This window comes from Coloeus monedula, assembly GCF_965178545.1.
Source record: "Coloeus monedula genome assembly, chromosome: 6".
NCBI classification, from domain to species: domain Eukaryota; kingdom Metazoa; phylum Chordata; class Aves; order Passeriformes; family Corvidae; genus Coloeus; species Coloeus monedula.
Window position 1 is genome coordinate 51,077,028 of NC_138786.1, and position 26,539 is coordinate 51,103,566.

A 26,539-nucleotide genomic window follows, 5' to 3' on the forward strand; every position below is an offset into this window, starting at 1 on the left:
TTTGCTGGATCACTACATCTGCATTTAAAAGCCAAGATTAAACACATTTAAGATTGATGTGTATCTAATGTCTTGTGATTGTATTATTCCTGAGTTTTTTTGCCAGTAATTGCATCCATTTTGTTATTTTTTAAGTGTAGGATATTCCAAAACAGGTATTTTCAAGAGAGAGAATGAATTTGGATATATTTGAGTAACTTGACAAAAATATATTGCTTAAGCTCATCTCAAAATCAATCACTAAAAAATTACAAGAATTGAGAACATGTTTTATTTTCTTTTTTCCTTACCAAGTTCTGGAAGTGTAGAGTCAAGATACTTGCCCATCTGTTGTTCTTGCAGTATTTCAAAGCTTTGGTGTTTTCATAGGAATTTCTCTCTTGAGCTTTACTTGTAAGACATGCTTCCTGTAGATTTGTCCCTTCAAAATGGAACTGAAATGTATTAAATACAAGGTAGACTCTGAAATCAAAATAGGTGTAGTTCTTGTAATTTAGAAAAATTTTGAAATCCTCTGTTGTTTTTATCTTGGTCAACTACTGTATAAGGGAACAAAATGCTTTATGTTCAACAAGAATTTAACTTTTGTTAAGATTTTTTCATTGAATCATTTCAGGTGTTATTTTAAGATCACTAAAGGCTACTACAACTGATGCAATCCAGCTGTAATCTGGAAAATCTGAGATAACATTGTTTAATGTTCTCTGCTAAACTTCTGCCAATAATTGTTAATATTTCTATACTTTTCAGTTAATTTCTTATTCTTTAGTCTTTTGTTATGGGGCAGTATTCTCTGATATCCTTAATGTCAAGCCATTTATAATAAAAAATAGCTTTTAGAGCTAAATTTCTTTTATAAAAACAAGATATTCTATTGAGTTTATCAGCATCAGGTAGAGCATTTCAGGGAGAATGTGTTTTTATAGGGTGGATGTTACATTTTATGAGCTTTTAATAATTATTAGTCATTAACACAGCAGTTTTTAATGAATTTTAAATTGTCTTAAAGGAACCCAGCCAGAATGGACCTCTTTTTACTGAGTTAAAGTTCTACATGCGAGCTGCTAAGCCAGATGAAAGTAAGCAGTCTATTAAAATGTTTTTAATGAACTACAAGTGTTTAGGAAAATAGAGCCTGTAGAAGTAAGGCTGAACTTTGAGAATCTCTTTAGGTTATTTTCAAAATTATTTTTAAATGATTGAAATCTAATTCATATATATAGTAAATTAGAGGGTTTTGGTAAGAAGTTTTTTGTAGTTCTGTTGGTGGTATTGTCTAAATTTAAACTTGAGTTGCATCTCTGTCCCTACAATGGATATGTGACTAACTTTACTGTATACTTTGCATACATATTTCCATGAAAGAAACAGCTCAGAGTACGCAGAAACAGTAAGCAATGTGACTGCTCCCTTTTTATGTATGTCTCTACTCATGCAAATTCATGAACTTAACTTTATTTGTGTTTTCAGTTCAGAAGTGGACTAAGTCCCATAAACTGAAATACTTAGGTGTACCAAGATATTGGGGTTCTGGCTTGCATGAAAGAAATGGAAACAGGTGAATATATCTTCTATTGACATATGTTGGAATTTATTTCATCCACAACCATTCTTTCTTTTAGCCTAAGTTACTTAATAAGGTGTATTTTCTGTTTATCTTAATGTTGTTCACTTCTGCTACAAATTTTCATGTTCATGGTGGGGTGTGTTTAGGGACTATATAAATAGATACATTTTATCTGTATTCCATTTGTTACTTCTATTTGTGTTTGTTACAGTCTTTATAATTTTTGTGAACATTGCTGTAATACAATGATGCTATTTATGTACATGTGGTTTAGAAGCTTTTTTATATTTTAATTAAAGTCAGTTTCTAATGTACACGTCCTGGAATAATATAACTACCTTCAAACTTTTTCTTGTTGCGTGCATTTAAAGAGTATTTTCACTCACAAATATTAAGGACTTAGTACTCACTCAAACCTGTTCTGTTTTCCCTAGGGATAGGGCTTTTTTTTTTTGCTTAATCTGTGAGCTAGAATAATTGCTACTCCCATGTTAAATTTGTTTTAAGTCTAGGGATAGTTTTTAGTATTGTTCCATGCCAGGAAAGGTTTTTGTTACTTGGTCTTTAATGTTAATGCCTGTTTATGTAATAGTCCTTATTTCCTAGTAGCCGTTCTCTAAACAGCTGTGCTGCAAAGGAGTTTTAGTAATTCTCTGCTTACTGAAGAGCTTACAGTAGGTCAGGCTTCTTTGTGTGGTCGGCGTGTATGCCTTAGTATGTCAGAAGTATCAGTGTTTCAGTAGGTCCTCAACTGTGAACCTAACCTAATGTAAAAATAACATTCATTTTGAGAGGCAAAAGTAAATCTATCATTTTTTTATCCTGCAAATAAAAGTGACTTTGCATTCAGTGTTTAGTGCATAAATTTCTTTAATATAGCCACTATGAACATTTATAGCTCTAGAACCAGTTTGTCCATAGCAGTGAATATCAGAACACCTTCGGCAAGTGAGAGGTTTTTGTTGTTAACAGTAGGTCAAAAAAAGTTTGCAGTAGATTTCAGTGAAGGAACATTGTAAGTGAACACGTTAAGTCATTTATAAAAACTAAGAAATGTATTTTTGTAAGTAGATGATGCTTAGTTTTACCTATAGTGAGTTACAATAGGGATGTTTTCCTCTGTGAGTACTTGTTATTGTGTTGCATAACTAGAATAAAGAGCAGTTCTTTTGATGGATGAGCATTTGAGTAGCTGATATAAAAAAGGTAAGAATTGATGTACAGCGTTAAAAAAAGTCACGTATTTCCTACAGTTTCTTTTGAGAGACATATTCAATCACTAGTTAGTACAGTTAACACAGATAAAATAGTTTGCTAAGTACAATTCAGTAACTTTGCTGGTTTTTTTGGTGGGTTTTTTTGTTTGTTTGTTTTGTTTGTTTATTTTTTTTTTTGTCCTCCCATTTAGCTATCGATTTATGATAATGGACCGATTCGGCAGAGATCTTCAGAAGATATATGAAGAGAATGCAAAACAGTTTCCCCATAAAACTGTACTACAATTAGGCCTGAGAATAGTAAGTTTACAAAATACATTGTTTTCTCAATCTGTCTTCCCTCTGTAAGTCTCTCAGTTCAGTCCCACTCTCGTGCCGAGTCCGGGTCCTCTGGTGGGCGGACCTCGGTACTGCATTTACATGACTTTTGTTTTGTTAGCTTGATATTCTGGAATATGTCCATGAGCATGAATATGTGCATGGAGACATCAAGGCTGCAAACCTCCTTCTGAGTTACAAGAACCCTAATCAGGTATTTATAATGCATTTTACTCCTCATGTTTTAAACCTTCTATTTGACAACAATGAAAGTGCTTTGAACCTGTGAAATCTAGCAGAAGCTCATTTTTAAGAATGTATATGGTAACATTATTTCTGCTTGACATTTATATCTAGTTAATATTCTGTGATTTTTTAATGCATTTTGCTGGACAGTTATCAATTGACTATTTGGCCTAAATAGTATTCTAGAGAAATTCTTGAGATTAAAAAAAAATTGACTCACAAATAGGTATTTGCAGGTGGAAGCCTAAAATTATATAGCACACTGGTAAATTATGTTTGCCTGTCTTCATTGTTACCTCATTGCTTTGTTCAAGAAATCCATCAGATAAGTGTTCTGTTACTTGGAAAAATTGGTCTTTAAAGTGTTGATTGTTCCACTTGATTTACGGAAGTCTTTCATTTTTCTGCATTTTTAACTCTCTTTACCATTCAAACAATGCATATTAGAGTTACAGAATTATGTATGTGTTCTTGCCCAAATGTTTTAGCTTTTGAAAGATGTAAAATAATTTCAGTTCTCTCAAGGTAACCGTTGTTAGTGAGTAGTAGTAGTATGTAGTATTGTTCAAATGGGTCAACTCACTTTAAAGAGGGTAGCAGAGTGATTGTATTTATAACTCTACGGACATTACTTCTTTTTTTGCTTGTTAGTTGTTTTGGTTTGGTTTTTTTGGTATTTTTTTAAATTTGATTTTATTGGTGATAATTGTTGTACTGTACTTGACTTCTGTACCAGCAAGAAATGACTTCCAGATCAGACTGCTTTATGGAAAACAATAAAACCTATCTGACATTGTTTTCAAATCATATGGATTAAGATTAATAAAGTACGGAGAATCATTCAAAGTTGAACAACTCACCATTCTTAATACTTTCAAGGAAGTTGTGAGAATAGTTGGGAGTTGCATTTATCATTTGTGTAGTTTTTGTATTTATAGTTGTTTAACCTTAGAATAATTTGTGGAAATTACTAGGTGTACTTGGTGGATTACGGACTCGCCTACCGATACTGTCCTGAAGGAGTTCACAAAGTATATAAAGAAGATCCTAAAAGGTGCCATGATGGAACTATTGAATATACCAGTATTGATGCACACAAGGGTGTGGGTAAGGATGTAAAACTCAGCAACAGGCATTTGTGTATCCCTTTGTATAAATGAGACTTTACAAAACTCAGTGCAGCAAATAAACAGACCAGGTTTCTGGTTGTAAAAAAAAATGTTTTTCCTTTTTTTTTTTTTTTTTTTAGTTCCTTATGTGCTATGATGGCGTTTTTCTTTTTTTTCATTTACTAACTTTTACTAATTGTATTTTTAATGTAACTTTCTTAACTAGAGCTTCTTAATTTATAAAGACTGTTAAGAGGTTCAGCATATTGCTTCATATTAACCAAGCAGAAATGGAATCGTGCTTGTGAGATCTTGATGGAGAAATAGGTCCTGGTTTTAGGAGAAAAATAGTTGTTGTTATCAATGTGAAAATATTCTTTATTTTAACTCAATAAACTTCATTTAATTAATTAATTATGCCTATAGTCACTGACCATCAAAACGCAAGAAGTGAGAAAAGGTTGAATATGGAAAGAACAGGTCTATATCTGATTAATCACTGAAGATTCATAGTGAATATCATCTTCATTTTCTTAATTCTTAAATTTTGCTTTATTAGCATAAGAGTGTGTTCTGCAAAAAATAATAGTTGTTGAAAATTATTATTTGCTTGAGGATACTCAAAGCTGAACATAACCAAAGATAACTTGATCTGCCAATTTATACTTCTAGTGTAGTCCGTGGTCAGTATACGTGTGGCTTGTTTTGGTGAGGCTTTTTTTTTGTGGTTGCTTGTTTCTGGGTGGGGTTTTTTTGTGAAGGCTTAGGGATCTGATCTCATACTGTCCTCTGCTCAGTTTCCAGGCCACATAAAATAGTTCAGCATTGTGGAATTTTTTTGGGGGGAGGTGGGGTCTCAGCACTTCTACCTTTTTATAGAAGAAGGGAAGTAAAAACTATTTTGAACAGAAAGTCAATCATTTCACTAACTTGTTCTATTTTTTCCACAACCTGAGTACTTAAAAAGCTTCCCAAATTGGGATAACTGCAGCATGTCATGTCTTTGAATAGGAGATTGATAAAGGACTTGAAAATGAAGTTGTCCTTCCAGATGTAGGAACAATATTTTTTCCTTCCTAGCTTTCATGCTAAAATAAAGATATAAGTAACAGATATGGTAGTGTTACGTTGTTAGCACTGTCTTAACATATTTATAAATTTTTACTGTTGTTAAACTGTGTGTGCTTTATTAGCTGGTGTTATGGTTGGTTTATTCATATGTATATTTATATTTAGCACCATCAAGACGTGGCGATCTGGAGATCTTGGGTTACTGTATGATTCATTGGCTTAGTGGCCATCTACCATGGGAAGATAATTTGAAAGATCCAAATTTTGTCAGAGACTCAAAAATCAGGTGAGAAACTACGTGTTTTCTCTCTTTTGAAAATGAAAATATCTTTCCATAGAAATGCTTTGTACTTTCAGTATGTTCCCTCTCGGTGAGTAGCTATTGTTTTCTGTATCCCTCATTTTCCCTTTGTGTCTCATGTATCCTTGACTTGTAATTAAACTTCACTTGTACTGTTCTGCTGTCTTCTTTTGTGTATGTGAAATGTTTATTTTTCCACTGTGGTATTGTCACTTTAGAATTGTCATAGTGAAGCCAAAAGCACTCTTAGCAGGATGCAGGTGACCATCAGCTGTGCTTTACGGGAAGAAAAGTGTGGAGTACGAGTCCCTTTAACACCATGCTCTGATGCATGTGGCAGAAATGAAGGCTAAAGGAGAATCTTAGATGTCTTTGAGCATCATTCCAGCTAGAGGACTACCATCATGGGATTTTCAAATTATTTTTCATTTTGTCCCTCAGCCTCAATGTTAACATGCCTTCCCCTCAGCCCAGATCAACCATGTCTTGTCAGATATTTAATATGAAGAGAGCTGTCCCAGCATAGCAGTTACTATCTCATTAACAAGTATTTGTTTGGCTTCCTTAGCATTGGTATGTGAGAGTTTAAAATGGACCAGTTCTTTATCTTCAGTCTTCTACTTGCTTTTACAACAATCAGCAACTGTTTCAGGTAGCCCACCTGGCATTCATCAGGTTCTCAAGTGTGCTGCACACCTATAAATGGCCATACTAAGTCATACCAGAGGTTTATGTAGTATGTTTCTTGTATCTGACAGTGGCCCAAACTGGGTACTTAAATAGTTTATCAGAGCAGGACAAGATTGAAAATTCAAAAGAAACAGTCTTTTTGACTAATTTTGTTTTTCAGATGTAGAGATAATATTTCCATTTTGATGGACAAATGCTTTCCTGGGAAAGATAAACCAGGTAAGAGGAACTATTTTAAAATACTTGTTCACTGAACTTTGTACCTACTTTAATTCTTCCTTTCAATCAGGAACAACAAAGTGGCATGAATTAGATTGTTGCTTAAGAGAAGTTTAGACTCTTCCTTTTGGCTGCAGTTTTATGCACTGCAGACACTGTGTTGCTTCTGGTTAAGGACAGTACTAATTTCAAACATGAGATGTGTAAATTGATTTTTCACAAGTGAATTTTAGATATGGAAATTTAATAAGTAATGCAAACTTGAAGTATAGATTGTTCCTATTTTGCAGAGGTGATTTGCTGAGTACATTATTTTTTTTTAACTGACTCTATTACAAATACACTTTCTTGGGATCTTAATATTTAGTTATTTGCAGCTATTTCTGGTGATTAGAAGAATTTTCTCTGTCAACCATGACTCGTCTGTTTTTTCAGTGGTCTGATGTTTCATGTGTTATTTAGTATATGTTTCAGTCTTGAACTGATGAAGTTCTGAGATAACATTGAATTTCCTTTTCCACATTTTAAAATATAGACATAAGAAATACCATGTAAATAAGCATTCATTGGTGAAGATTAGCCTATTACCTTTTTTTACGACTGACTGTTTTCTTCATTGCAATAAATATGTAAAAAACAGTGATGCTGTCATCACTGGGTAATGAACCTTGGTATAATTTTTTTCTAAAATGTGTTGTAGTAAAAACATAGTTATTATAAGTTTATAAATAACCATTTCAAAAATAGCATGAGTAGTGCATGCATAATTTCTGTCTCTTTTCTAGTAAAAGTGAATGATTAAAATGTTTTCAAATAGAAATTAATTGGAGGTGCCATTTCTTTAGATGAAATAGCCAAATATATGGAAAAGGTGAAGCTATTGAGCTATGAAGAGAAACCTGTTTATCAGCATTTCCGAGAAATACTTCTGCAAGGTCTCAAGGCCATTGGGCAAAAAGATGATGGCGTGCTTGACTTTGGCTTGGCAGAGAATGGAGACTTTCAAAGAAATCCCGTGCAAAAGGTTTTACTCTAAAAAATTAATGTCAGCTTTTATTGCATTTTGTTGAGCTAAGTAAGAGTTAGTGGTGTTGGAAGTAGGTGTCATAATTTCATCCAGCAACAAATAATAGTGATTTGTTTAAGTCCTGGTCGCACACGTTATTTCTCTAATTCAACTTCACTAATTCTTAATAAAACTTAATATAGAGTGATGTTTATAGAGGTACTTTCATTGTAGATAGTACCTTGGGTAACAAAATTTGTATACCTAGATATAATGATATTTGAACAGATGAACATTTGGTTAATTTACTTATTTCTTTAATTTGGTAAAACTCCAGATGGATCAAAGTACATGTAAGGTAAGATAAGTCTAGTTTTTGTTCCATATTAGTTTCTTTTCCATGACTAGTTCAAAACTTAGTTTTAAGTAAATATCTTTATGCCAAGTATTTGATTCTGGAATTTACATATTGATTTCGCTGTGATCCAATATGTTACTTTTGAGTCTTAACTGTATCGATTGGCTAGGAGTATTTTTTTCCTTGTATTTAAGAAGCCTTAAACTCTGGATTTGAATTCCCATTTGAATATGGCATTAAGAACTTTTTAAGCTTTAGGGAAGGTGTATGTTAAAACAGCTTATAACCATAAAAAAGTGGTCACATAATGGCAATAATGACAATTATCTTGTACTTCAAACTGCATTTATTACTTCTTTGTTTGCATTTGTTAATGGCAGGTGGGCAGTTTATTGGTTCCTTTAGCATGAGCTGGGGAACTGAGAATTACAGTACAGGATAATAGTCCAAGTATGTTGCCTGCTTACTGACATGATCAGCAGTGTGTTAAAGACGAGGGAAAAGCAGGAAAGAAAAAAACCTGTGGTATTCTAAAGACTTCTGAAGATATATGTCCAGCTTTTCTTAGTTCTTTTTGCCCAGTAAATAGTATTTTGGCTAAAATCATACAGCTGTGGTCTCTGTACTAATATTTTCTGCTGAACAGAGTGTAAAGGTCTCTCCAAAGGGAGAGTTTGATAACGTAAGTTCTGTTCCCCTTGTGGTTTGATAAGGCTTGAGGCCTGTATTTTGGGGACATAAATAATCTGGTTTTAATGGTTGGCTGGTTTCTTTGCTGAATAAGTTGGCCTGCTGCAGAGCCAACAGCTGTGACCTTTAATGTCCTTGTCCAGCAGAGATGTCTGGTGCACATTTTCAATGGAATAAAAACTTAAAAAATCTTACCTTTTGTCATAGGTTAGCGACACCTTTTTAGCCTATATTAGTCAAGACCATTCCCAAAGGGTGGGATAATACTTTTCCATAGGTTCTTACCTCCTGATATCAAATAGAAGTAAGCCTTTTGATTGGGTTTCTTTTTTTTTATATACTTTGAGAACCATATGTGCGGTTAGCTTGCTCAGTTGTCACAAATATGTTCAAGCACTTAGATAAAAAAGGGAGTGCTACCACCCTCCTTGAGTGAGCATTTTCAGCTGTCTGCTTCATATTTCAGTGGGCTTAATGCTACTTTATGCCAGCTACTGCTGGAGTGTCTGACAGAATAAGATTGATGGACATCAGGTTAACATAACCCTCTTGCTTTTGTCCAAACACCAGGACAGATGACTCTTCCTTCTATACTGGATTTTGTAGGCCTTGTAGCAGCTGCAGTATAGGCTAGGGTAGAAGATGATTTAGTGTTTTAAAGATAAGCTCCAAATTCCAAACTTCATTAAAAACTACTCTCCATAAAGATAATTTGCCACCGATTAGTAGCATTTCGCCTCTGAAAGCCAGGATCACAAGTGCTGAATTTTGTTTGGCATGCTTAATACCTAATTTGAAAAAGAAAAATGCAATCTGGCATCCCTCCTTGAGAAGATTATGACCTCTAACACAAAATATCTATGACATTTTGGCTCTACTGATCTTTTAATCACAACAGGTCTTAACACACCTATTCTCCATTTCTTTTGGTGCAATCTACCATAATATTTTCTTAAACCAGTGTTATTTGATGTTCTGAAGCTATGCTGTTTCACAGCTAGGAGATAATATTTCTAGCTTCTGTGTAAATACATTCTTAGAATGTAGGATTCTCCTGTGCTGTCAGCTAATTGAGCCATGGTGGGCATTATATGTTACATATAAGCATGGTTGTTCTGGAATCTGAGTCATTCTCCAGTATTGGTATCTGGGTAAAAGTCACAAATGTCTGCTATGTTAAAAGTTAGCATTTTATTTTCTGTATCATGGCTCAAGTTTCCCCAGATGTATAAGTAAGTGAAACACAGTTCACAGCTGTGCTTGAGGTTTCTTCGTTTTGTTTTTTTTGGTTTTTTTTTTAAATAGTAAATGCATGTTGGTTTGTGAGTGTGGTATTCTATAGTAGTTCTAGCCAAACAAGAAGCTAGCAGTACCGTGTGTTGAAGGAAGTATTTCAAGCTCTCGACTAAATTATTTAGAGCGAGGACCACATCTTATTGTTGTTCAGTGCTGAAGAGTTGCTGGGTAATATTTGGAGTAAAGTAGCCTAGAAAAATACAGGTCTTAGTGATTTGTGGTTCCTTCTAATGTTCAGGTTCAGATGTGCAGGTGTTGCTTTTGTCAGATGAATGCTCCCTGATTTCTACTGCTAGGTAATTCACCTGCATCAAGATTAAGAAACCACTTTTTATTAAATAAGCTTAGAAACAAGATAAATGTATTTTGCTTTTGTGTAACATGTACTGAATATCTGTTTTTCTGATGAGCGTTTAAAATGTTTCCTAGTACAATTGGGAGGAATGCATTATCTCTCATGTAGAAGCAGTACAGTGCTGAAATAGTCCTCCTTAATTTTGGTCAGAATGAACAAAAGTGTCTGTGTTTATTCCTGCCTAATGCATCACAAATCTGCTGACATACTAACCTTGGAGTCTTCGCTGGCGGTAATCAGGCCTGTGCACCGGCAGGAAAGATGTACCTAATGCACTCCATCAGTGCAGTTTGCATATGGAAGTTCTCACAGGGGAGCTGCCCTGTGCCAGCTGAGGGTTACCTGCCCACTGCAGTTATTGTATGTAATTATCGAACCAATCTGTTCAGCCCAGCAGGGTTTAGATGGTAATCATGAAGCAACACTTTGGAAAGGAAAGATGTAATGCACTCTCGCCTTCTCTCGTGAGCTGTGTGAAGTTGTAGCCACTTTTAAAGCTGTGTTAGTAAAGCTCTAGTCTCACACAATTAAAAAATAAAAAAATAAAGAAAAAAGAAAGGTAAAACTCCTCCAGTGTTCAATGCTTTTCATGTATGCTTGATGCAGGTCAGTTCATCCTTTGCAAAAATCATGGCTTAAAACAATAATTTTCCATGACCACTTCAGGAATACTTTGCAATAGTAAGATTAATTGTAATACACAGATAGTAAGAGTTCTATCCATTTAGAGGTTTTAAGATAATGTACTTTGAATGCAGTTCAGATTTCCCAAATACCTCTCTTTGGAACAGAACCCATCGTTGCTATTAAAAAAAAAATGTACTGTAAGTGGGTATTAGCTACTTTTAAGCTGTGCAAAGAAAGCTTAAGAAGCAAGAATCCAGATAAACTTGAATTTAATGTGGTGTAATTGCTTTAGAGAAACCCAATTAATAGGAACTTAGGATAAAATGTTTTTATGTGTTAAGTTTTTCAGATTGCTCCTTTTGTGACAGTTATTCAGTGTAAGTTAAAAAACATCCCATGTTATGATCACAAAATCTCATGTTTTTGTACATTAAAATTTCAGCTCCTAAAGTGATCTGCAGACTGGGGAACTGTTGTTTTAAGTTGTGTATAGCTTAGTACTAGTATTCTTGTTTTAATACAGGAATAAATTTTCTCTATAACTGGAGACATTTTATAATATAATATCCTCACAAGGTATTTCCTTAGTTTATATTTTCTACTTTGTGTAGTCTTTCCTGCTCTTGAGTTCAATTGCTATTATTTTTTAAAATTTTTTTCTTTTTTTTTTTTCTCTTCAGAAAAGAAGAAAGGCGGCAGCTGCAGCCAGTGAGGGCACTGAGGCAGAAATGGAAGATACAGGAAGTCCAAAAAAAAAGAAAGCTGCTACTTCTAGTAAGTCAAAACATTGTTCTGACAGTTGCATGTACTGGTGTGGCAGGATACTTTGGCTAAAGTCCAGACCCCCATTCAGCCACTTGCTCCCCTCCTCAGTGGGACAGAAGGAGAAAATAGGTTGAGAAAACCCATGAATTAAAACAAAGATGAGGAAATTTATTACTATCTACTATTTGTTTTTGGGCAAATCAGACTCAACTTGGGGAAAATAAATGTAATATATTGCAAATTTAAAATAAATTTGGATAGTGACAAACAACTTTGCTTCCCCTTCTCCCAAACTCAAGCTAACTACTTCACCCTAAACTCCTCTACCACTCTCCTAGTTTGGTGCAGGGGTCCTGGAGGGGAAGTGTGCTGTGGTGTCTGCCGCTCCTTCATCATTACATTTTCCCCCTGCTCCAGTGTGGGCTCTCTCTTTTGGGCTGCAGTCCTTTGGGGGTGGGGGGGAAAAAAAAAGTGGCCCAGTTTTTTCAGGAAATATCCATTTTTCCCAGGTTGGGCTCTCATATGAGTTGCAGGGGATATTTCCTCCATTCTGGGTCTTCTGGGCTACAGGGAACATGTTCTCTGGTGCAGTGGAGTACCACTTCCACCTTTGACTTTGGTGTTCTGTCTGCTGTTTCCCACTCTTCTCCCTGCACTGCTGCTTCCTTTCTGCCTGTCTAGTGGTTTTTTCCCTTTCTTAAATGTTTCCACAGAGGTGCCACAAACAAGTTAGGCTCAGATTTGGCCTGCAGTGGGTTTGTTTTGAAGCTTTGGCCTACAGTGTGTTTGTATTGGAGCCATCTGGAAAGGGCTGTGTCAGGCACAGGAGAGCAGCTGATCTCTCCCTACAGATTCTAGCCCTGAAGCTGACCTCAGCTTACCAAAACCTAGCCACGTGGCCATAAAATACCCAATAGAACCATTTACCTTTAGCAGTGCAAGTGCTTTTGATCTTTCACAATTTATTTTTTAGATTAACTTTATAAAGTTAAAATATTTCAAGTTTCTGTCTAAGAAAGGATTATGCTCCAATTATGTAGTGCCTAAAGGTGGTAGAATTGCTAGCTGATAAAAATTGGTGGCTGAACCCTGTTCTTTTGCCATCATTCATTCTCTGCTCATTCATTTTGTCCTCCTGTCTTGTCCAGTTCCCTGTTAGAACATGCTGACTCCTCAGGATTCCTCTTCACAGTGTGTTAAAGCCAAGGGCTAACAGCAGCAGCTTCCAAAAGCAAGCATGTTTAAAGACAAGGAAAGGATTAGCTATAAGGATAGAAAATGCTGAAGCTATTTTTTCAACATAGTTTGGCATAGTTTCAGTGCAGTCTGGAAAAAGTCATGGACAGATAAAGTAGGATTATTGAAAATGCAATGTGAGAAATCTTCAGCAGATCTGTATAGGGTAAGCTGATGGTGAGTGTCCAGTCAAACTGCTTTATGGATCCAACCCTGTAATGCCTTTATGTAAATGTGAACTGAATTCAAGTAATAGCAAAGATATTTTTCCTCAAGAATTTATGGTTTATAATTTCATTTAAAATACCAGATGTTGTCTGTGGTCAATTAGTATAAAAATAATAAAGCAGTAGGACTGAAGTCTACCCCAAAACAAATATCCTTGTTTAAAAACAGTTTGACGAAGGAGTGTTGCAGGATGGGAAACTATAACCTTTCAAAGAGTAATAATGTTCGTGGGTTCTGGATTTACCCTGGTATATTTACTCAAACTGTATGGTACAAAGTACAAGGAATGAAGCTAATGTTATTCCAGGAGGTGACACTGCTTTGTTCATTTTCAGCTGTTCATATTATAGAATTGTAATCATTAAGACCAGTGATTATTTCTCTTTTTTGAATGCCTTTTTACTTGTTTACTTCAATTTATTATAAATTCTCTAGTCTGTCAGTGGCTAAAGAAGTGGTAATTGGATTATACTTTCAAGGCAATAAAATTATTTTATATGATGCTGACACTTAATAGTTTTAGCATTTTAGATATAATTTAAGACTTTTTAACAAAATACTTAATACAGCTGACTATTTTCTGCTTGCGATTTAAAATGCATGTGCAGAACATATTTTCCTTTCTTGTAATATATTATAGTACCTTTTCCTGGGATTGTAGATTGAATTTCTTATAGAAGGAGATGGAAAAGAACTTGAAGAATTGCAATCCAGTTGGTAACATCAGCTTTTTGTAAGCAATGAGGTTTTCTCAGACTAAGTAAAGGTATTTGGGAGGCTATATAGATTTTCAACATAAGCTTAAATTAGAAGAACTTACTCTTGCCAGTTCAATAGAGCTACAGATGAAATGGCTCTAATTTACACTACTCAGTTTAATGAATACCAAGTAGAGGGAGTATATGAAATAATTTCAGGTGAAATGTGATACATGTACTTACTCATTTGGTTCTCTCCAAATTTGGAATTAAAAACTTTACCAACTATTATGTGATTCATAAACCTGTGTAGAAGGAAGGGGCAACTGTTTCATAATCTTTTCTGATTCTGATGCTTTTATAATTTGAAAAGCTCTGATTATTATAGAAATACTTAAAACTGTGTTTCCAAATCTGACTAGTTTTGTGTTACCACAGACTTGTTTCTCCATTAAGTAGTTTTTCCTGTGACTAAAAAAAAAAAAATTTGAAGTTCAGTAAAATGGATGTTTTCTTGATACCTCTTAGTTGTACAAATTAAAGTGAAGTCATACAGGAATGCTTTAAAAGTTGTTGAAATTCTATTTTGTTGGCTTGTAAGGGGCATAAATATGGTGGAATGGTGGTTGCTCTTCAGGTATTCAAACAACATCTCGTAAGTATTTGAACATAAAGCAGTGACAAGAGGAGCTGTGCAGCCTCTTGCAGTTCAGCTCATCAGCATTAACCAGATTTTTAAGCAGTTTGGCTTACCCAGTTCAAAAGATTAGTTGTCCCCAAAAGATCCTGATCAGCTGTGTGGCACTTAAGAGTACCTTAAGGTGCTCGGTGGCTATAGGGAACTCTGCCAGTAATGAAATCTGCCACTGCTGGGGCTGGGGAGCCTGTGGACTTAGAGGAGGAGGAAAGAATGGCACTGAGAAAGGACAGACATCTGGAAATTCTTGCTTCTGCTGTCAGCTGCCCCTGGTTGTTCTCAGTGTAAGAGTGGCCATATCAGATGAGGTGGTTAAAAGCCTTCTCTTCCAATTCTGTCAGCCATCAGTGTTTCTAGAGCTGTTGAGCAACTCTATTTGGAAACAGAATTTCAGAAAGCACTTGAGAAACAAACTGTATTGGACTCCAAAATAAGTTGCATGAAATTTTGTGACATTCTTAAATTGTTTTTTATTTATATTAGCATGTTATCAGCTTTTTCTTTTTTTTCCCTGACATAATGAAACCATAGGCTTTCCTGAAAAGTGGAATTTTGCAAGCTTTATAAAGCAATATGGATGATGTTGAAGTATTACGTTAGCCAATGTATCTCCACCAGGATGCTGTCAGAAGAGATGATTTCTATTTAAATTAGAAGCTTTTCTCCCCACTCTGTTGCAGCTCCATTTTCAGTATTAGCTGCCTTCAAGTGCAGTAGTAAAATACAGTCTTATATATGACGATACTGTTAAAGCAGAATGCCAAACTTTGGCATACACTGTATGTATCCACCAACGCTCGTGCAGGGGTGTAGTGCATAATATGATAGGACTAATATGCTTATTTTTGATCAGTTTGGTGGAATAGGCAGATAGTACAGGTATCTTCAGTCAAAATCACATAAATGCTGCAAAAACAAGAGTTTTGTGAGTAATCTTAGGTTCAAAGCTACAATAGAAATGACTACCCTGGCAGGTATTTTTAAATCTCGGGGTTGATGAAGATTGCAATACAGAATTTTTTTAGAATAACCTTTTTTCTGTTCTGAATTTTTTAAGACAGTTTTGGAGTTTATTAAATAGGACATGTAAAGAGAAATACTAAGATACGACAATGAAAGTACTGTATTTTTTAATGTACTTTTAAAATAGGCAATACTACTGAGGGTAGGAATTCTGCATGTCAGTGTTGCTGGATAGCATCCACCGTGTTAAGGCCTTAACCTGGGGTCTTTGGTTACGCTTGCAGTATAAATAAAGAACTATGTGAACCACTCCAATATGAAAACAGTCATACTGATGGATTGGTTAGAAGAACATTCCAAAACGGTGGTTTAATAGTATTTCTCAATTAATAGGTACTTAGCTTTATGTTTATTTACCTTGCATGCCTTTGCATAAATCAGTATGTGGGTTATTGCCTTAAATCTTTTTTCTTTATTCAAGTAAGATTTGTTACTTAATGTCCACTTAAGCGCATTTTTGCATTTAGAGAATTATTGGCCTTGTCACCAAGCTTTATGAGAAAGCAAATCATACTGTTTTTTGAGCTTCTTTATGGTGCAACTTGTGGCTTGTCTTTCTACTCTGTACCAATGCCCACATTAGAGGTAGATTTTTTTTATCTCAATTTCATACCCTAAAACCTTATTTTCTGTGAAACTTGCTTCACAATAATTCTAATTGTTTAATTCATCTCTTCCTTCTTGTGGAGGATTTGGTATTGACTACTATCTGTTACAGACTCCAGGAGGAAGTAGATGTAAGTTTTAAAATGGTATATCCATCTCTGTGTTTAGTGACTGAAAGATCTGTCCCTTTCTGTGCCCTTCTTCATCTTCCCTTACTTGTCTCAGGAGTGTTGCAAATTAAATGTTCTAGTATAAGACTTATGTGGTCTGGTTCTAGCAGTTAAAAGCAATTAAAAGTGCTGCAATGTTATATCTAGAAATTAACAGGAAGATCTGGGTTTTAAAGTAGAGAAATAATGTTTTTAGTTGCCTGAAAAATTGACAAACTCACTTCTATATTTTGCATTAAGTATATTCAAACACAGTATGAAGTGATCTGTCTTTTTATGGCCTGTCCAAAGATTGTTTGAGGCTTTTCAAAAGCTATTTAAATTAGAAAAGGTGTGGTAGGAGGTGCTTTTAAGTTTGAAGATTTTAAAATATTTTGAATAGGAAGGTTAAAATAGATTTGGTTTACATTTAATTTCTCTTTATGGTTCTTCACAAATAGGGTTTTTTTGACAATTTGCAAGTGACAAATTCAGTGAGAATTAATTTGAACATGTGCCACTAATTACAATAAAGTGAAAAAATTAGTGTCCAACATGTAAAGTATGAGAGTGTTACTGTGTATTTCTGTGTGTGTGCTTGGAACACAGTTCTTTACTGAGTCTACCTTTGTATTTTAAGCTTATTTCTGTACAAGATCTTCAGACCATTTCTAGCACTTAAACACACTTAAAATGTAAGTAATTTAAGTTCCTTGTTACATTTCATGGGACTTTCTTGTGTTTGTTGCTAATAAAAAGTATTAAGTTAAAAGAAAACAACTTGTAACAAAACTTTTCTATGTGTAAGGTTTTGTATAATGATTTTACATGTAGAATCAAGTAATTTAAGAAAAAAAAGTGATGTCTGCTTTTTTGGTTGTTTTTCTGTGACCTGAAGATGAATTGCAGTATGTTGAACAGGTATTGCAATTCGAACTCAGATATTAAATTGGCAAGTGAAATTTTTCTACAGGAAAGAAAAATTGTACTGCAGTGACTCAGATTTTTACAGGAAACTAACCTGTTTCAAGATTGCAAGTAATGTTTTGAATTAAACTGCCTTCCTTCTGCAAATTGCTGCATGGTGAAGAGGAGGGTTAATTTTAGACACGTGCTGAACGGGACGAATGGTTTCTGTGTATGTACAATTATGTTTTGGAATATCTTCAGTGAAGCAATTTTTACAAATAGAAGTAAACCAGTTTTAGTTTCATCTGGAACAATTTTATATTAAATTTTTTAAAAGAACACTCATATATTTGATGTTATCTGTAAAAAATACACAGGCATAAAGTCATAAATAATACATTCTTGTGTTCTGATGCTTTTTCCTTATGAGAATATGAAAAGCATTTTCTTTATTTGTTGCAGGAAGGGAGTACTTGGCCGAACAGAGTACCTAAAGCCAAGCCCCATCCCATAACTTTACTGACTTTTTTTCTCTCTCATCCCCACCCCACAGACATATATTTACTGGAATTCAAGTCCATATTTGCATTCTTCTGGTCTCTCCATTCTTTTTTTTCTGAGTCATTTCTGAATTCTTGTAGAAAAAGAGCTGCTAGCGCTTGTAGAAAAGGCCAACTAGCCGCAACTACTATTTGTTGCCCTTGCAATTTCTTCAGCGGCTTCAGAGTACTGAAAAATGCTTGTCTGAGAAGTGTTATTCACCAGTTTTTTCAGTTATGCGGGGGTTCCCTGTCTGAGTTGGGAAAGAGCTTGTCAGAGGACTCTTCCTTAAAAGAAAGAAGAGTCTTCTTAAAAGAAGACTTCATCTTTTAAAAATCTTCTTAAAAGACGATTTCTTCTTTTATCTTCTTAAAAATATCTCCTCATTGGTTCCATATTCAAACTGCCCAAACTTATTGGAGAAGGGTGGTGTTTAACTCACTAAATGTTGCAGCCTGCCCTAAGTTCCCATTTGATGTGTGCAGCTGGTTGCTGAACATAGTCTTCCAACACTATTTTCTTATTCCTTCCATATGTAAACAGCAAATGTATGAGTTCCATTTTCTTGTTTTCTTTTTCAATCTGATGACTGTAGAACTTTTTTAAGGGGCAGTTGAAGGAAAAAGGTCTCCTAGAGAGCCATCTAGCAAAATTACTTAGTTGTTTGATACCAACAAAGACAGCTGAAATATGACTGAAGCACATTTTGCAAGAGAAAAGGGATACTGTGATCAGTGGAAGATTTGAAGAACTGGCAGTTCTAAGTTTATCTGCTTTGGAAATCACAAGTCTGTATTTATTACTTAAATTAGTAACAAAATTATTCTTGGGAATAAATTATTGCACTGAGATCTGATGCAGTGGCATATGTAAGATCATAGATTAGGGACAGTCTCATTCCTACCTTATCACTTCTCAGGTTAACTGTGGCAATTCAACACATTTGGCGTGTAGTTAAAGCAACGTCAGTCCTGAGACTGTCCTGCTGTGGCACTCGGGGTGTCCACACAGAAAAGATGATTAAACTTCATCCATGTGGGTACCAGTTGAGCACATCTCTTCCAGAGAACTCTCCACCATATCATCCACCACTCCCAGGTTTACTGACCTTTGTTTCTTAAAAGAGGTAGAGCAAAATGTGTGTGTAAGATTATGCGCATGTATGCATGGACATTAGGTTTGGGTTTTTTTTTTTGAGAAAGGAAACCTTGTAGTGTCTGATGAATGTACTCCACCACTTGTGCTTCTTTTGATGTTAGCTGTTCTATTTAATGACGATGACTACAAATTTGGTTAAGAGCTACAATTGCTGGAACTCTTCAGCCCATTAGCTGGGGACTGGCATGTGCTTAGCCTTTGTCAGGTGTAGATTCAGCATATGCAAGTGATGCAGTTGCTAACTTTTGGCATGTCTGCTGCTAGATATTTTTCAGTTACATGATGTTTGCTGAGAGTCTAAAATCTCTGTGTGGTTCTGTTTTCAGATGTTCTAACCTATGATGTAACTTAGAAGTCACCTAAATAATACCTGATTTTATCTGCTCGTTAGCTGTGTTTTCATGTTTCCAAATCTCTCACTGTCCTTTTTTTCATCAAAGAAGGCAATTTAAATGGGAAAGTTGTGACTCTGGTTTTATCGAAAGAACTTCTGTGATTTTATAGAAATTTTAATTTTTTGACTCAAGCACAGTTTTATTTCTCTTAAGATTTGTGTGTTTCTAAAACAGTGTACGTAGGATTGGAAGATGAGATAAGGGACATCAAGAGGAGATCTGCTCTATACACCAATCTAATCAATTTATGTTGGTGTTAATCTTCATACATGCTAATATTTTATCTTAAAACCTGTGTGATTATTCTAAAACTTCTCTGGTCAACACCACTTGTAGTACTTAACTATCCTTACTATTACAAAGGATTTGATAAGGGGAAGTATTTTCTTCTGATATTTTTATTACCTAATATGAATTCCCCTTAAGCTTAGTGGTTGTTCTAGCTGCTGTGGACATGAAAATCACACTCATGTTATGCAGCAACCTTTTGCACATCATATGTCTCCATTTTTCTTTTTTTTACTTTCTTCAGATAAACTAGTTAAATTCAATGTTTTCTTGTTGTTTTGTTAGAGAGCTGGAGACCACTTTTTCTCTGCATTTTTCTCAGACCTTTTTTGTAGGATAGAGCCCAGAGCTATACACAATACTGCTGGGTTTCTTTTGTAAAGTTGTTTTGTTTTGCATTGTTGTCTGCCTCTTTGATTCCCCCAAATTTACTCATTGAGCTTGAATGATCAGTGACTCTTACTGTTCAAAGGCTGTTGTCTTAAGCAAGCAGCTTCTTTCTTAAGGACTTCCATGAAATTCAGTTTTACTTTTCTTTACCTGTACTCTTGACATGGACAGTGGAATTATATATAGTTTTACAAGCAAGAACTGAAGTAATGAGGCATGCTATCTTCAAGGAGGAATTTAGGATTAAGAAGGAAAAAAATAATTAAAAACTACATGAGGAGATGAGAAATATTTCATTTTTCCTGTATATGCAAAAAGATAGAAATTTTTATTATGTGTAATATTTTTTTGTCAAAGTGACTACAGTTGAATACAATTCACAGAAATGAGCTGTGGTGCTTTGTTTTCTTCCTTTTCCCTGGTAGTAGGCAGGAAGGAATCAAAGTGCAGGAAGGTTTTTATTATTGCTTTTAGGTATGGTCTCTTTGAACAACCTGCCTGCCAGGTTTACTAGGAATCTTATTTAGATGGGATTATTTGTTACCTTTGTTAATAAAATATTGTCAAGTGATAGCTTGAATCTGTGGGCACAGTTGCACTGATAGCTGAGCTGATGTAACAGCTGACATTGCCAATCAGAAATCTTCCTTCTTTTTTTTTCACACCTGTGTGCCTTCCACCTCCTCTTGTATAAGCTCCATTCAGAACGCTCTAAGATGCCACAGCTCACTAAACTGTGAGAATTTCAGATCAAAATTTCATTGCTAAGTGTTCTAGTTTTAGTTGGGATAGAGTTACTTTCTAGTAGCCGGTGCAGTGCTGTGTTTTGGATTCAGTATGAGAATAATGTGGATAACACAGATGTTTTGGCTGTTGCTGAGCAGTGCTTACCTTAAGTCAAGGACTTTCCAGTTTCTTGTGTGCTCTGCCAATGGGGAGCTGCACAACAAGCCAGGAGGGAGCACAGCCAGGACAGCTGATCCAAACTGGCCGAAGGGATATTCCATACTCAGTATATAAATGGGGGGAGAATGTCATACCAGAATGTCATACCCAGTATATAAAATGGGGGAGTTGGCTGGGAGGGACCACTTGTTGCTGGGGGTAATCTGGGCATCAGTCAGTGAGGTTTTTTTGTGAGTGTGGTAATTAATCTGTTTCTTTTTACTTTTGTTATTATTATATTTATTGTAATTATTAAGCTGTTCCTATTTCAATCCATGGGGTTTTTTTCCTGTTTTCAATTCTCCTCCACTTCCCAGTGGGAGGGGAGAGGAGAGGGAGTGAGTGAATGAGCTTTGCATGGTAGGTAGTTACTGTCTGGGGTTAGACTATGATCCCAGAGCTGGATGAGCTTAGCACAAGGTCCAAAAAATGGCTTAATACTGGAAGGCATTATAAAATGAAAAGTTGGCACATGAGGAGGAAGGAGAAGTGTAGGTTTTATAGAGGATCTAATTCTTTTGGTGAAGATGAGCTAAAAAAATGACTCAACTCCATCTGATGCTACTCTTGGAGAAGTTGAACTGAACAACGTGTTTTTTAGGAGAAGGTCAGTGCCCAGAAATAGTTGTAGATTCTCCTCTGTCCATGTCATATCCCACATCCCACTTAAAGCTCAATGAATGAGTTGAGTTGATCTATCCTTTTAAGACTAAAAGTATTTTCTTGTGATCTGTTTTTGTTACTTTGCTTAACAAAAAGTCTTTTTGTTTTGTTTGCATTGCAGATGCAGTTGCTGCCAGAACCCAGAAGATGACCTTACCAAAACTCAAGAAAAGCACAGCAACTAGAAAGAGACTCCAGAAGTAAATAATATATGGAGCAACAAATTAAGTTGCTCAGTGGCTCATTTCTGTGTTTTGTTTTTTTTTTTTTCTTGTAGCACTGGAATCTATTTCTTTCCTTTTTAAATGATGACTCCTATAAAAACACGGACTGTTGTTTGTACCTGTTTTTGAATGTTTTATTAAAATATTTGCATAATTTATGTATACTTAGATACTAATGCAAAATTTTGCCAACTTTTGAAGTGGGGATGCATTTTTATTCTTTATATACATGAATTCATGTCTTAAAGGCAAACTAAAAGAGAGTCCCTTTTTCCAGCTTTATAATGTAGAGATAAAGCCTTATTTAATAGTTTCATTATGGATACTATATAAGAAACAGCAGTGTTGCATCTGATTTCTCACAGTTTTGAGTAAAGTCATATTGGTGGTCACATAGATGTACACTGAGATGAAGTCTGAAAAAGCAGAAATAGCTTTTAAATATTTTTCAAGTGTTTGAATTAAAACCAGAACATAAGGCAAAAATCATGTCCTTCCATTCTAGTTTGTATAAAATGCATTTAAACAATTCTTTGAAAGACAGGTACTGAATTTTGGCTTTTTTTTTTTTTTTTTTTTGCATAGTGTTTGTGTTTATATCACTTTTCCAATTATTTACAATTTCTCTGGGAAGAAAGAGACCAGAATTTTAGACAAAGGGCCAAGGGCAAAGAAAAGAACCAACCAAAAACCAATGCCTATTCTCAACCACCCCCTCAGGTTTTCTTTTTATATTAGTGAAAAGACTGGAAAAGTTATAATTGTGAGTAACTTTGTGCAGGATCTAGTTCCAGTGAAATACTGTCTCACATCTGCTTCTCATAGCAACATAATGGTTTACCTTTTCAGTACTTGAGGAGCATGTAATCTTCCAAATCCTTTTGTAAAAGTACTTTGTTGCTTGGCTTTCAGTCCTCTCTTCAGAGTTGTAAGTCAAAAAATAGTGTTGATTTTCAGTGTGAAACACTACCACTTTTCATGTATCTACTGCAGCATACACGTAAGGCATGAACATCATTCTTATCAGGGCAACTGAAAGTTTGGCAAATCAAAAGGAATCCATATGAGCCAGTGAGAGTGTATCCGTGTGGATGTCCAGCTTGCTTGATTGTATAATGTCTGAGTAACAACTCAGGAGATTAAATAAATATGTTGTAGCATGAAATGCTGAATGAATGAATGATGAGGTTTTGTTTTGTAACAAGGGAATCCGTTGTTTTGAAATAAAACTGGAATACCACATTTACAAGGTGCTTTCTCATTTCTGTTGACTGTTAGGCTCATTTTCCTGGGTTTTAGCAAAGTGTGGCTGACAACTTTAAGCATAGCATTCTCTTCATTTCAGATGTAAAAATAGGACTGCTAAAGCCTCTGTCATGTTTAAAACTCCTCAAATCAAACTATCATTTTAATGTCTTCGTTTAATCATTTTGTTCAGAAAGTATGTTACACTGCTCTGAATAGCTATTGTCAGGAAGGCATACGGTATTCTCTTCCTTGTCACATACTCAAAGTTAATGTCATTCTTTTGTACTTCAATTGTTTGACATTTTATTTTTTTAGTAACTTATTTACCAGTAAACTTCCTTTGATTACTTTCCAAGTTTTCACGGTGTGTGCTTTCTTTTGACACTACCAAAGCCAAGTGCAACAAACAGTTATTTCTATATATTTGAAAAAAATGTTTTGAGGAGCAAATTTCATAAGCTACCCCTACCTCCTCCCACCCCAAAAATGTCCTGGAAAAAGATGTCCTGGCAAGTGTTCTGTGAAGGAAAGGGGTGCTTTTTATTCAAGGTGACTGTTGTTTCAGGGCTTGTCTGTGCTCACAAGGCACTGCAAAACCCCAGGCTCCAGCTTGCTGTAACTGCAGTAGTGTTTAAAGTGTGGGACAGCCAGGAGGAGCAGAGGGGAAGGCTGTGATTGTACCCGCAGCGCTACCATATGGATCACATACAGTGTGTGCTTGCACACACGTGTTTTGCTGCTTTGCAAAGCACTGATGGGGAAATACAGCACTTTATGGGAGGCGGAGGGTGCAGTAGGATTTTGTTGACATCCCTGTTCGAAAGTAAAGCCCCTAACACAAAAGAAGCAAGCTGCCTTTAGACTGCATTTACTGCTCTTGATGACTCCAGTTGTGTGTAAATATTAGAAAACAGCAGGGTCCTGCATTCCAAGAATCACTTGAGCAGTGCCATGAAGACAAGTGTCCTTACTAGTATTGTAGTCATACTCCCAAGCTCTCCTGCTGTTTCTAATCTGTGCGTGCAGCCATGAAAAAACTGGACTGACATTTACAGGCACAGCAGGGAGACACTTGAGTAGGGAATGTTAAAGACTACGCTACCTATGTTTCAAAGTGGCCACCATACATGATAAATCTTCACAGGAGAACTAGTCGGCACTTCAGCTGATGGTGTAATGAGGATATTGATAATGAAGCACAGAATGCTGCTTTTAGTGCTTGAACGTTTTGCAGACAGATTGTTTATATTTTCCGCTAATCTAAAATATCTGGAGAGACAGTCAAATTCAGGGTGGCTATAAGATACTTTTTAGATGGTGCCGGTTTGATAATTTTTACAGGATTATTTTCCAGTAAGTTAATATAAAAAATTAATTCCCAATATTTGCTGCAGCTAGCATTAAGAAGGGGGTCAGTTGCTTTCCTGAGTAGTTTGACAGACTTTTCTCACTGTTTTGTCCCAGTGAGCTGCCAGATTTGGGATGCCATAATACCAGTAATGCAATTAGGTTTTCTGCACGTTGTCTGGTTGACTTCTCAGTTAAGAGTTTCTTTCCCTTTGGGAATAAGACTAGACAGACTGTCATTTGCTATTACTAATTCTGCTTAGCATTATCACCGGAGCTTTTTTGTAATTAGCTATCTTAGTTGGCTCTTAAATTTTAATAGCCAATTGAAGCTACATTTTAGCCAAGTTCCATATCTAAATTGCATTCAGTCCATTAACAAAGTTGGTTAAAAGGCTATTAAAACAAAAGCCAATATATGGTGGTTAGCACTTACATCTTTGCAGCAGTAGCAGTACCAGCCTCCAATGAATATTCTCAAGAAATGGCACTTCCTTCTAGAAAGGAAGTGCATGAAGGATGACCAAAGTTTGTTTTGGGAACAAAGGCTGATTATGCAGAATACTCGTAGAAAAAAAAAAATAAATTGAAATGTGTCTTTTCTGGAAGAAGGCAGGAGAGATGGCAGGGGGAGGTGTAGAAGGGGGCAATTAATGGTTCTGCTCAGATTTGACATGTTCTGGAAAAGCCAAATAAACGAAGTGATGTTTTTCTCCATTTCAGCTGATCAAAATTATTAGCAAAACCATCTGAAGCACCTTCTGGTGGAATTGTCATCTTGCTGAGTTTAGTTTGTAAAACATCCTGCCAGACATTAAAAAAACTGTAAGCATGCCAGCACATAGGCTCAGAGCACCACTTCTCTAATTGATAGACCCTATAATTTTCTTTTTTACTGAAGACCATGGCTGGATACCTCAGCCTCCCATGTAATTTAATCTAACATCAGTCTGAATTTTTATCCCTAGTAGCATTTGTTTAAATTAGCTTTTTCTCCTCTTTTCTTTCTTAAGGTGTAGACAGGAGATTAACAGCCTTTGCTTCATCCTGTGACTAATAATGTCTTTCTCAGACTTTTCTGCTTTAGAAGAAAAAAATCTTTTGTGAAGACATCAGATATTAATACTGCTACAGCTTTAATAGAGAGTCTACCAGTTGCTGATGAGCTGTTTCAAGGATGGTTTGCAGTGCCCTGCATAGGTGATGATAGGTGAGTAACAGTAGCTTCATTGTAGGAGGTGGGAGGCAGACTCCAGATTGTGTCTGAATAACCAGTATATATGTGCTTTTACCAGCATATGTAGTGGGACATCTAAATTTCCAGAGTGTACCAGTTCCATTGTAAAACAGAACATAGAGCTGATGCTCTTTGAACATGGGTCAGATCCCATTCCTTGTAGCTGCACTGCAACATCAAACTGATTGGAAGAACTCTGTGGCAGTAAATGCCAATTCCTTCACCTCCCATTCTGTTTTGGGGGTGCTGGGCTCTTTGCAATGATGTGGTACTCAAAAGGAGAAGGAATCTGTTCTTTGTGAGAAGTGGTTTTCATTATGTCCTTTCTCAAAGGCAGAGAGAAAGCAGATATAGTGGGATCAACTGTTTTGAAAAGTCCTAGAGTCCTAGTTGGGATCTCAGATAGCTTTATGCAACTGCATGCTAAATTGTAGGCATTTCAGTTTTCTTCATTGATATATTTGAGATTCAGCAGCCCAAGTCGATTCCATAAATTCATCTGAATTCCATGAATTATCTCTGTGAATAGTATCTATAGCATCAGTTTGAGGTTTAGAAAAATGGACTACTTTTCTCTACATGGATGTGCCATGTTTTTAAATCACAAACAGTATTGCATTTGTACTTCTTTCTAGTGTCTGTGTTTCATCTTATCCCAGCCAAAACCTGTCTTCTTCCAGACTGGAGCATATTCTGCCCATGTAGTCTTCCATGTCAGATTTT

At 35.6% G+C, this 26,539-nt stretch overlaps 1 protein-coding gene across 1 annotated transcript in view; it reads left to right on the top strand.

The window, feature by feature from the left end:
- The window catches only part of VRK1 (VRK serine/threonine kinase 1), a gene marked incomplete at its 3' end in the record, with an annotated part of 34,129 nt that extends 12,165 nt beyond the window's left edge, over positions 1-21,964 (top strand). The window contains exons 4-13 of the mRNA XM_082283085.1: positions 1,010-1,079; positions 1,471-1,558; positions 2,976-3,084; positions 3,224-3,316; positions 4,323-4,455; positions 5,694-5,814; positions 6,680-6,738; positions 7,584-7,762; positions 11,751-11,844; positions 21,882-21,964. Of these exons, the coding sequence (XP_082139211.1) occupies positions 1,010-1,079; positions 1,471-1,558; positions 2,976-3,084; positions 3,224-3,316; positions 4,323-4,455; positions 5,694-5,814; positions 6,680-6,738; positions 7,584-7,762; positions 11,751-11,844; positions 21,882-21,964 (1,029 nt within the window). The remainder of the gene's footprint in view (positions 1-1,009; positions 1,080-1,470; positions 1,559-2,975; positions 3,085-3,223; positions 3,317-4,322; positions 4,456-5,693; positions 5,815-6,679; positions 6,739-7,583; positions 7,763-11,750; positions 11,845-21,881) is intronic.
- Between the last annotated feature and the right edge of the window lie 4,575 nt (positions 21,965-26,539).